The sequence below is a fragment of the Peromyscus maniculatus genome, chromosome X (genome assembly GCF_049852395.1).
Source record: "Peromyscus maniculatus bairdii isolate BWxNUB_F1_BW_parent chromosome X, HU_Pman_BW_mat_3.1, whole genome shotgun sequence".
Lineage (NCBI taxonomy): Eukaryota > Metazoa > Chordata > Mammalia > Rodentia > Cricetidae > Peromyscus > Peromyscus maniculatus.
Window position 1 is genome coordinate 17,325,895 of NC_134875.1, and position 12,146 is coordinate 17,338,040.

At 40.8% G+C, this 12,146-nt stretch overlaps 1 protein-coding gene across 1 annotated transcript; it reads right to left on the bottom strand.

Moving 5' to 3' along the window:
* Positions 1–415: 415 nt before the first annotated feature.
* LOC102917899 (putative MAGE domain-containing protein MAGEA13P) lies at positions 416–6,227 on the bottom strand. The gene is made up of 3 exons (XM_006991964.4): positions 6,106–6,227; positions 5,069–5,204; positions 416–1,886 (listed from the first exon to the last, which is right to left on the bottom strand). The coding sequence occupies exon 3, from the start codon at positions 1,834–1,836 to the stop codon at positions 856–858; it is 981 nt and encodes a 326-aa protein (XP_006992026.1). The 5' UTR covers positions 1,837–1,886; positions 5,069–5,204; positions 6,106–6,227; the 3' UTR covers positions 416–855.
* Between the last annotated feature and the right edge of the window lie 5,919 nt (positions 6,228–12,146).

Consider the following 12,146-nt stretch of genomic DNA (forward strand, 5'->3'; position numbering starts at 1 on the left):
ACTGGGCAAGAGTTCAAGTCACCTTCTGTAACTGCCCCTGCCCCCAGTGGACATTCATTTCTTGTTAACCCATGGTTCAAAAAGAAGTTCTCTGAGCATTTTTCCATTCCAGGTTTTCCTTGGAATGTATCATGTATCAGACACATTGTCTGAGAATCTAGTTCCCACCACCATCTACCTTAAAAGAGAGTTAGCATCCCCAGAAGGATCTGTGGTTTCCCAAAGCCCCCACATGCCTTGGCTCAGATCAGACTTGTTGGCTGTCATTTGTATTCACACTTCCTTAGCCTTTAACTTAATTCTTTGTTTTTCACACCATTTCACCATCTTCTTCACTCATCTTTGAACTTCCACTGATATCAAAATGCCTTCCAAAGAACAGACACTGTTTGCTGGTAAAAAAGAGGCAGTACACTTTATTAAGTTTTAATTTCTTATGTATTCTTAACTAAACCAAGTAAACAAGGTGCATATCTTTAGTTTTACAAAACAGACTAAAAGGACACAGGAATACTAGTATTAACCATTTTTTACATCTTTCTTGTACTTATTGATTCTACTTTAGTAATGGAGTCTTTCACATGTCTAAGAAAAATTCAGATGCAATACTTTTGATCTTCCTCTAGGTCTCAAAGCTGAATATGTTCTCATCTTACTTTTCACAACATCAAAATTCTTATTCTGAAACAAATAGCAACAAAGGAGCAATACAACTAATAAATCTAGACTCTGAAGCTAGTAAACCCTTTAAAAGAGGAACAGCTGAAACAGTACAAAAAGGAAAAAGAACCTTAAGTCTCTTCTGCTTGAAGATGTGTTTGCTATCTTTAAACAGTGTGAAGAACCAGCTCAAATTTACTCAGGGTGGGAGAAGCTGCTGGGCTTGTCCCCAGAACCTGAATTGTCTGGGGTAGTTGGAATGGCTACAGAGGCAAGTAAAGCCCGGGCTCTCTCCTCTTCATCTTTCAGAGCATCCTTATACAAAGCTGTGAAGGAAGTGGGGCTACTCCCAGCAACCTTGGAGAAAAACTGCAGGACTTTCATCTTGCTGGTTTCAGCATGGGCCCTTGGGCCCCAGAGGAACTCATAACATACAGGATCACTGCCAGGTACCAGCTGGTATTCCAGGTACTTCTCTGAAACCAAATCTTCAGTGATGAACTTTCTGGGATTTCCGCAGATGAAATCATGCTGGTCAGGATACACACCAACCACATTCAGCACCTCCCAGATCTTCTTCTCAGAGGCCCGGTTGCCCTCCATGAAGATCACACCAAGAATAAGCACCAGGAGGCCTGTCTTGGGTATGCCCTCGTCATTGCTCATTCGCCCATCGTAGGTGAGGTCAAGAATTTTAAGGAGCTCGTAGGAGTGGTTGGGAGCATCCACTTCCTTTACTTCAATGCCAAAAACCACTTCCATGCATTCACAGGCATGCTTGAAGATCAATGCATAGTAATTCTTGTACTCTTTGACAACATTCTTCAGAATTTCTGCTTCTGTGACAGGCTCCTTTGTTATATACTTGAAACTCAGAAACTTCACCAACTCTGTCACCTTCTTCCGTAGCTTAGCGTTGAGCAAGACTTTGGAGTATAGGTAGGCCTTTGAGGTGCTTTGACCTCCCTCTGCTTGAGCGCCAGAACCTTCATTTGCTTTGCTTGGCAGAGTGGCTTGGATGGAAGCAGAGGATGAAGAGGTTTCCTGGGAAACCTCAGCAGCAGGTACCTCCTCTGGGGTTCCCACCTCCTTAGCTACAGGAACCTCCTCCCTGAGCTGGCTCTCCTTCTCTTCTTGGGCCTCAAGGCCTTGCTCATGCTTCTGCCTGTGGAACATTATAACTTGTTTTGTAGGTAACTGGCAGGAGAAAGTTGACAGAGAGTGGCCTGGGGGTGAGAGAAAGAATGTGAGGATTTTGTAACCCGTCAGCAGTGACAAAGACTTTTCAATATTTATCTTAGGTAGTAGTTCTTTTGGGTCTCATGGGCCTGTCTCCTACGAACTCTTTTCTACTCTATGGTCTCTGGATAGAACTCAGTTTAATAACTATGTCATTTGTTCCTGGAGCCTCCATAGGAGCAATTCAGGGGAGGGGCTCAGATCATAGACCACAAGCACAGACTTGGGTGCTATTCCTAGTGCTAACTGCTGTATAGAAGTAGACTTTGCTAGCTCCACACAGTTATGGAATAGATAGGCCCTCTTAATAGCAGTAATTAGGGACGAGGTTCATCTGTTCCTGTGAAAGGGGTCTTCTTTCCATCCTCTGATTGACTCTGGCAAGGCCTGAGACACATCTCTCTGATAAACTGATTCTAGTCCCTTGACACTGCAGGGGGGATACTGGCACAATAAATCAGTACACCACAAAGGAGGGTCTCTCAGGGCAGGGACACCAAATCTCTAAGGACACAGTGATCCCTGCCATCTTCATTCAGGGTCCACACACAAGCTGCTAACAGAACTTGTCTGTTTCCTTGGTTGACCAGATATAGCCAACTCCGCTCACTTGGGACAATGCCTTCCCCTCCCCAAGGCCAATAAGACAAAAGTAAAAAGGTGACCCATTTAGCCACCCCTGCTCAGTATCCTTTAGACCTTGGCAGTGGCAACACAATCTAGTATGTACTGGAATTGGAGGTCCATTAGTCCTCCCTCAGAGCCCTTCTCTCTGGCAACCTGGATTTCACCATCTCAGATTCCGCCCATGTAAAAACAAAACAAAACAAAAAACAAACAAACCTAAAACAAAATACTCAACATATAAAAAACCCCACCTTTGTGAAATGCCAGACTACCTGGAAATGAGGGGAGTCTCATACAGACATGCCTGTCTGGGGCCTTCTTGGGCTAATAATAGAAGAGTAGTTTTCTATTTTTATTTTTTATTAAAAATCGTTATTTTCAGAAAATATATTCTGATCATGGTTTCTCCTCTCTCATCTCTTCCTAGATCCTACCTTCTAATTCCAAGCTTTCTTAACAAACAGGTAAATAAGACAAAGAAGGATAAAACAAAAATGAACAAACAACAAAAAGAACATGGTGAGAAAAATACAGACACACAGGCATATATTCATACACATATACATGGAAACACACACATACCCAGCAGGCATACACACACAAGCAAAACCCATAAAACCTCAAAATCTTGCTGGGGCAGGGGTGACCCATGCCTTTAATATCAGCACTCCAACCAGGCAGTGGTGGCGCAAGCCTTTAGTACCAGCACTTGGGAGGCAGAGCCAGGCAGATCTCTGTGAGTTTCAGGTCAGCCTGGTCTACAGAGTGAGATCCAGGACAGGCACCAAAACAACACAGAGAACCCTGTCTCAAAAAAAACAAAACCAAAAAAAAAAAGCAAAAACAAAAACAAAAACAAAAAAAAAAAACAAAAAAACAGGCAGGCAACTATCTGAGTGAGTTCCAGGACAGCCAGGGCTACACAGAGAAACCTTGTCTTGGGGAGAAAACAAAAACAAAACAAACAAACAAAAAAAAAACACCTCAAGATCAGAAACCATAACATACAAAGAAAAGACCAGTAGGGGAGGAGAGGAATGGGAGGGAGGGGAATTAGGAGAATGGGAGGGAGGGGAATGAGGGGGACAGAGGGAGGGATAAGGGGGGATGGGGGAAGTAGATGGGGGACAGGGGAGGAGGGAGGGCAGGGGGAAGGGGGACATAGGGGATGAGGGGGAAGGGGAAGGGGAGGGTATGGATGGGAGATGTGGGTAAGAGAACAGGGGACTGGAGGGAGGGGGGATGGGATGGGGGGAGGCGACAGGAGGGGGCGGGGAGAAGTGGGGTGGGGGGAGAGACCAGAAAGCCCTGGGAAGGAGACCAGCAGGATAAGCTGACAGGGAATGAGGGGGCAAGTTAAGGGGACTAAAGAAAGGGATGGGGGATGGGGGAACAGGAGAAGGGCGTTGGGAATGGGGACAGGGGAGGGACAGGGGAAGGGGGCACATGGGGGATGGGAGAAGGGAACTGTGGGACTGGGGTTTGGGGTAAGTAGATGGGAAAGGAGACAATGAGGGGGGAGGGATGGGGGATGGGGCAAGAGACAGGGATAAGGGATGGGGAGGGGGATGGGGGAAGGGATGGGGGACAGGGATGAGGGAGGATGGGGGAGAAGGGGCTGGCCCAAATAAATATTGTTAGGAAAAAAAAACCTCTAACAACACCTCTGAGTTTTTTTGTAAGGAGCAGGGAAGGTGGTCCTGGGAAGAAGACAGGAATAAGGAGTGGGGTGGGGTGGGGTGGCGAGGTGGAGACACCGGATGGGGAGGGGGGACAGATGGGGGAGATAAGGGAAGGCCCAAATAAAACATTATGAGGAAAAACAATACCTATGGCCACACAGTATGGGGTCTGCCCTTAAGTGTGGTTTGAACATCCAGGAAAACTCCCCTTGGAGAAACTAATTTTTCATTTGCAAGAAGTTGTTAACTGTCAGGAGCAGTGGCACTGGGGAGGTAGAAGCAGGTGGATCTCTGTGAGTTCGAGGCCAGCCTGGGCTACCAAGTGAGTTCCAGGAAAGGCGCAAAACTACGCAGAGAAACCCTCTCTCGGGGGAAAAAAAGTTGTTAACTGAGAAAAAGCTTCTTGGAGACAGGAGCTCGTGCCTACTTCCTCATCTCAGCCATGGGACTCTGGTTTGGATTTGTAGAGGCCCAATGCATGCCTTGCGTAAGACACTGCCGTGGAAGTCTAGCAGCCATGACGCTGCATTTTCTGAGGGCTTACCACAAGGTGGGGTTCGAGAAGTTCTGTTCTGTCTGGGAAAGGTCTCCGAGACTCTACAATACATTCCCTCACTCTGATGTCTGTCCAGCATTGTCTAGAACTCCTTCTGTGGACCGGAGTAAAACCAGAGTAAAACTCTGTCAGAAAAACCACCCCCTCAGATTCCAAAATGGCTGCTGGCATAAACCAGATCATTGTGTCAGGCCTTCCCCTACAGGGCCAGCAGTAGAGGCATAGCGAGGAGCAGGGAAGGCCATTCTACTTGTGAGGAAAGGTTTATAGCCCAAAGCACCTATAACTTTTCCTATATCCTTACCTTCAAGCACCACTGGGCCTGTAATTCCTCAGTCCGCTGAAAGGCAGCGTAGCGTACACTCCTTCAGCTCCCCGCCGTTTTCTGAGAGCCAAAGCGGAAGTCAGTATACGTCACATCCACTTGCTGTTACCGGAAGCTGTAAAACAAGACAATTTACCTCACATCCATTTTTACTTCAGGTAGGATAGATTATGGAACAAGATAAGGGCCTATGAGAGGGGAAAAAGTGGTCTCAAGAAAAAGGGTATGGTGTACTAGAACACGTGATGGTTATAAGCTCATACAAACGGAAATACGGGGGGAGGGGGGCTACAAGCAGAGAAGTGTGGCAAGGGAGTAGTCCTTCAACATAAAATATGAAAACGTGAAAGGAACCACATTATTTTGTATCTTAATTCCTTTTAAAATGGCACTTTTAAGCTGGGCGGTGGTGGAACATGCCTTTAATCCCAGCACTCCAGGGGCAGAGGCAGGCGCCTGGTCTCCAAAGCGAGTTCCAGGAAAGGCGCAAAGACAAGAGCAACCCTGTCTTGAAAAAAAAAACGGCACTTTCATTTATCAAAACTGTTAACTATCTCCTTAGAGCAGGCCTTTAATCCTTCATTAATGGCACTATTAAAAAACATAGTGACCTTTTTTTTAAATAGCCTTTATTCTTACCTCTGTGTCCTCGGCATCTTTTTATCTCTTCTTCCAGAGGCCACAAACTTCAAACCAATACTTTGACTACACTAAAATCAGCAATATGGGACTGAGGGACAGCCATTGTTTGACAAGTGTATAAGAGATTCAGAAAGAACTATGTAGGTTTGGGTAGGATTTTTCTATCAATTCAGGTTGAGGCTCAAATCATTTGTATTTCTTCTTAATATGGCCTATATTCCTTGCCTTCACAAGGTCTTCTATTTCTCTAAAACATTTTCCACAGGACTATGATTATGTTGATGGAAATGCCTATCCCCAAAAGCCCAGCCCCAACCTTCCGAGACAAACAGAGCAATGTTTCTATGTGATCCCCTCTCAAGGAATTCTCTTACCTTGGTTCGCAGTCCAGAGTGCCTCTCTACGGACTGAGTCCTGCCCTTCTTAGCCAGAGACTCTCACTTCCCTGAAAATCTACAAACTCTTCCTGCAGAAGTCAAGGACCACAGCCTCTGACTTATTTTCACATATCTGGCAAACAGTTACTAATATCAATGCTGTCTTTATTCACATATTTGTTGGTGGTGTCCAGAATAATATTGGATTGTTGTTTACAGATATGGTTTGCAATAATGTAGCTAACTCTTGAAAAATGTGCCTGTGTATTCTCTTGGTTTCTATATAGATAAACTTCTGCAGTTAATATCAGTCTGTTTTTTTTTTTTTTTTTTTTTTTTTTTTTTTTTTTTTTTTTTTTTTTTTTTGGTTTTTCTGAGACAGGGTTTCTCTGTGTAGCTTTGCATCTTTCCTGGAACTCGCTTTGGAGACCAGGCTGGCCTCGAACTCACAGAGATCCGCCTGGCTCTGCCTCCCAAGTGCTGGGATTAAAGGCGTGCGCCACCACCGCCTGGCTCAGTCTGTTCTTTTTTAAAACAAACTTTTTTTTCTTGCTTTACAATTAATTAGACATTCTGGTACAACACTCAATAGCAGGTGGACAGTCCATTTCTTAACACCTAGATTCTAATAGATTCACAAACATAAACATTAAAGTGTTGAGATATCCTGAAGTTAATCTGCCAATAATAATATAATAGTACTATATTTCAGAGATACACATGAGTTGGCATGCTCTCCCCCCCACTCTCTCTCTCTCTGTGTTAATTAAATGCAATATGTCTTTAGATAAAGATTAGTATTACTTAATATTTGGTGGCACTGGGAATTGAATTTAGGGCCTTATACTTACAAGGCAAACACTTTGCCACTGAGCTATATACTAGCTTTTTTACTACATTTATTTATTTATTTATTTATTTATTTATTTATTTATTCATTCATTCATTCATTCATTCACTCATTATTTATTGTGGGTGTCCATGAGCACATGTACCACAATACACATGAAGATACCAGAGAACAGCTTGTATAAGTCCTCTTATTCTACCATGTGGGTCTTGGGATCAAACAGATACCTGGACTTGATAGCAAGTGCCCTTATCCACTGAGTTATCTCATTGGCCCTTCATTTTATACTATAGTAGAGGTAAATAAATCAGATAGAATGTGTTATTTGTTCCATGTCACCCACATGCTGAGTAAGGGGCAGAGTCCTTAAGGAGTGTTTCTGGAGTCTATACTTTTATTTAATATGTCAAATTGAAATATAATTTTATTATAATATGCTTATTTTAAATAACATATTGGGCTAGAGATGTTGTTTAGTCATTAAGAATGCTTTCTGTATAAGTATGAGGATTGGGGTGTGGATCCCAGCACCCACCAAACGAACTCTATATGTTCATGTGAATGCCTATAGCCCAAGCACCAAGGAAACCAGAGGCTGGAGGATTCTTGAGGCTTGTGGGCTGTTATCCTAGCCAAAATAAAACAAGCTCCAATTCTAGCAAAAGACCCTGCCTTAAAATGATAATAATAATAAGAAGAAGAATAAGAATAAGGTGGAGAGTGATAGAAGACACCTGATGACCTCCTTTGGCCTCTGTGTAACACCCTCCCCCCCACATATCTACATGTGTGCATACTACAAAGACACTCTCTTATACATATAAATAAATGACATGAAATCATGCTGCCACTTGTTCATAATAATGTAACAGATAGTATAGATTACACTTATTTTGAAGTTATAATGGAAATGCAATTCACCTGAATTCATATAAAAAGAAATACCCAGTAGCTACTTCATATTTCTTCTTTATTATCTTTCACAATCATGCATAGACAGTGTGGATATGTTCTTCAATAAGATGAACAATTAAAATCCAACTGGCTATCTAAAGTAAAGCATTGATCAAAGACCCAGTAAACTGCCTAGCTTTATACCACAATGACTCATTAAGGAGTTTATAATCAGAACTTGGCACACAAAGCTTTTTTTTTTCTTTACTTTAAGAAGATTCACACTAGAACTTTCAAAATCAACATACAATCAAACTGGATTAGCAGACCTCTGAGCCATATTACTCATTTGCTTATAACTTCTGGGTGAATAAATTGGTCAAAATCATGCAAGTTTTGATTTGATTACTTTTCCTTTGTAAACAAAATGAGACTTTACAATAAGTGGTATTTGTTACCTGGGTAGAAGGTAGTATTTCTCAGCTCTGACATAATGTAATCTCATGAAATATGGCAGTGGATAACCTATGAATAAAGTGATTCTATAATCAAATTAATTTATGAAATGCTTGATTTTGTACAAATTCAATACAGTCTTATAATAAAAAAATCCAGATCCAGATATTGGGGTAAATGCTGAAAGATCAGAGAGAGAAAAGAACAAGCCTCCTCTCTTACCTCTAGGACTCCTCAGCCTGAAAACCCTCCAGCTGAAAGGGACTCTTCTGCCGAAAAGCCTCTAGTTCCTGTCTCCTCATGCCTTATATACATTTCTCTGCCCAGCCATCACTTTCTGGGATGAAAGGCATGTGTGCTTCTCAGTACTGGAAGTAAAGGTGTGTGCCACCACTGCTTGTCTTTGTTTTCTCTCCTAGACTGAGCCAATCTCAGGTAGTCCAGGGTGGCTTTAAACTCACAGAGATCCAGATGGATCTCTGCCTTCCGAGTGCTAGGATTAAAGGTGTGTGCCATCACTGCCTGGCCTCTTTGTTTAATCTGGTGGCTTGTTCTGTTCTCTGATCTTCAGGTAAATTTTATTAGGGTACACAGTATATCACCACAATGCTTATGCTATGCTCTCCTTGCTGTTGAGTAATCAGAAAACTTAAGAATATTTAGAGACTCTGCAATACATATACATGATCAACTTACTTACTTTGGTGTTCTCAACTTATTTGACTATAAAATATTTTATTGTGGCATACTAATTTAATGTATTATGGCCTGTCATGCCCATACTAACCATATAGTAAACATAGACTGTAAATCTGGTGTATTGGAAAAAGTGTTAGAAACCATAAAGGCTTCAGATATTATTCCACTTTTCCTTTTTATTATCATTGTGTATGTGATCGTATTAACTAATGTCTCTAAGCCTTATTGTTATCATAACATCTAATTTGTAGCGATTCTTAAACATTAAATGAAACAATGCACAACAAAGCCTGATAGAGATGCTCCAAACTACATGTAGCCATTCTTGCTCACTCACCATTAAAGTGTCTTATCTTCATCAATCTCTGTGCATCCTCTCTGAATGCTTCAAAATCATATCACAGGACATACAAGAATCCTCCTTTTCTCCTCTACAGCATACCACAATCTTGTCATACTTTTTCCCTCTGCGTGAGACTGCTCTGGGCATGAGTCTGCTCACAATTGCCCTATTATCCAGCCAATTTCAGACACTTCTCATTTTGTATCAAATACATTTATAAATGCCAAGTCACAGAAATATTAAGAACCATGCTATGTGAACTTTATTATTTTTTATCTACAAGAAAACTAATATAACATGTATGCTAATAATACTATGTAATAAGTGATAGATTGAAATATATAATGGTGTAACTATATCTTAGGAAAAGGGGATCTAAATCTACTTGAAATTTTGACAATATTTGAATTCATGCTGGCTTTTAGGTTAAGGGCATATGCAAAGGTAGTTAGAGAATGGTCATTACCTGCTTTTCATTATTTTATTAAAATATCTACCTAGTTTTTATTTTTATGTGTATGAGAGAGTGTTTTGTCTGCATGTATGTTTGTGCATCATGTTTATGCCTGCTGCCTACAGAGGCCAGAAAAGGACATTGGATCCTGTAGAACTGTAGTTGCAGATGGTTGTGAGCAACAAAGTCAGTGCTGGGAACTGAACTGGAGTCCTCCACAAGAACAGCAAGTGCTCTTAACCACTGAGCAATCTCTAGCAGCCCACAGATAACTAAGTGAACAATAATGCTTTGTATTAAATCATCTACTGACTTCTTTTGTGGCCTATTTTCTTTAACTTTCGGAAGCCCTATATTTTTAGTTAAATATTCTTCCAAATCTAGGACTTTTACATCGAATAGTCTGCTCTCAAGACACAGAGATACTAGAAAGGATGGGAAACTATTTCCTAATTTTCTTGTGTAAAATTTAAAGTTACATATATTTATTTCATAAAATAGTGGGCTTCAGTACTTGGATGTCATAAAAGAAATTCCAAATTAGATGTATTCAAAATTGAACTATGTTTTCCCCACAAAAGTTTCCAAAATCTAACCCAATTATTGAAAACAGGCCTAAGAGTGATGCAGATAGCTTTATAGAAACAAAAAAATCCCTAACTCTGTCTCTGATGGCTTCAAGGTAATAAGGAAAGCATTATATAACATTTCACAGAATAGATAAGACCAAGCAGAAACTCTAAGATCCATATGCTGGTGAGACATGCACCTTTATATATAACTAAGCACTCATCAATGGATAGGTGGATATAGAAATATATACATGATGGAATGCTTTAACATTAAATTTTGTCAGCCCAACAATATGGATGAACCTGGAGGACACTATGCTAGGGGAAATCAGTCAGCACAGAAAAACACATACTACATACTCTTATTTGTATGTGAAATCTCAAACAGTCAAAGTCTTGGAAGTTGAAAGTGAAAAACAGTGGTTATTAGAGAATAGGGATAGCAAAATGAGATGATGCTAATCAAAGGGTAGAACACTTCAGTTAGATTGAAGTAATAAATGTTAAGTATTTATGGTGATAAATCCATTAATTATCTTGAAATATTCATTAACACTATTTAAAGCATTGCTATGTACCTCAAAGTTACATATAATTATAGTTTGTCAAAAAGGAAGGATGTGTAAGGAAGATATAACAATGTAGCCAAGAAGTATGTGTTTAAGAATCTATGGCATTGCTGCTCTATTCAAAATAGGCAGAAATTGGAAACAACCTAGATAAAGAAAATGTGGTACACTTACACAATGGACTATTAATTAGCTGCTAAAAATCGACCTCAGGAAATTTGCAGGCAAATGGATACAACTGGAAAAAAAAACATCCTGAGTGAGGTAACCCAGACCCAAACGATAAATATAGTATATATTCACTTGTAAGTGGATATTAGCTCTTAAGTAAATGATAATCAAGCTACAATCCAGACCCAGAGAACTTATGTAAAGAGGAGGGTTCTATGAGGGGGACACAGGAATTTCCCTGGGAGAGGGAAACAGAATAGATTTTATGGGTGAACAACTAGGGGCAGGGGGAATGGAATGGGAAGATCATGTGGGGAGGGAAAGGAAACATGGGGAGAGTCAGTCAAATTGAGGGTCATTTGAAGGGTGGCATGGAAACTTAATGTAGTAGGAACTTCCTAAAATATATGAAGGGAATCCTATCAAAGTCTCTAAATGATGGGGGAGACAGAAGAGTCTCAACTGGCCATCTCTTGTCACCAAAGTTTATGAACCAAAGTTTATGGAAGTATATCCAAATGAGTCCCATTGGCCAAAAGGGTCCCATGGAAGTACCCAAACAACCTAGGATGTTTGCAAGACAATAGGTTGCTCTCCATAAACTGACTGCAAGGTCCCATTGCTGAAGACAACACCCATAGAACTCATTGAACATAAAGAGTTCAAGATGGTGCCTACATAGAACCTTCACCCCCATACTATCTTTGGTCTGGGAAGGTATTCTGCAAGCTACCAAAAAGAGAAACATTTATACCAACCCATATAGAAAGTGCATGCTCTTTAACTGAAGTACTCAATATTTTAAGAGATAAAAATGTTCCCAATGGTGTCATAGTCTCATTCTTGAAGGTCTCTTGCAACACAAATGTTGGTTGCATGTTCCAACTACAGTTGTCTCAACCAAATCTGAAGATAGTCAAAGAACAGTCACTTAAATTCAGCAGTAAAGTCAGCAATTATCTATTTGGAATTAGAAATTTTATCTAGTGGCCACATTTTAAATTGTTCCTGTGCTTCCCCCCAAAAAAAT

Excerpts from the sequence above, each read along its gene's own strand:
- LOC102917899 (XM_006991964.4), bottom strand. The coding sequence starts at position 1,836 with ATGTTCCACAGGCAGAAGCATGAGCAAGGCCTTGAGGCCCAAGAAGAG.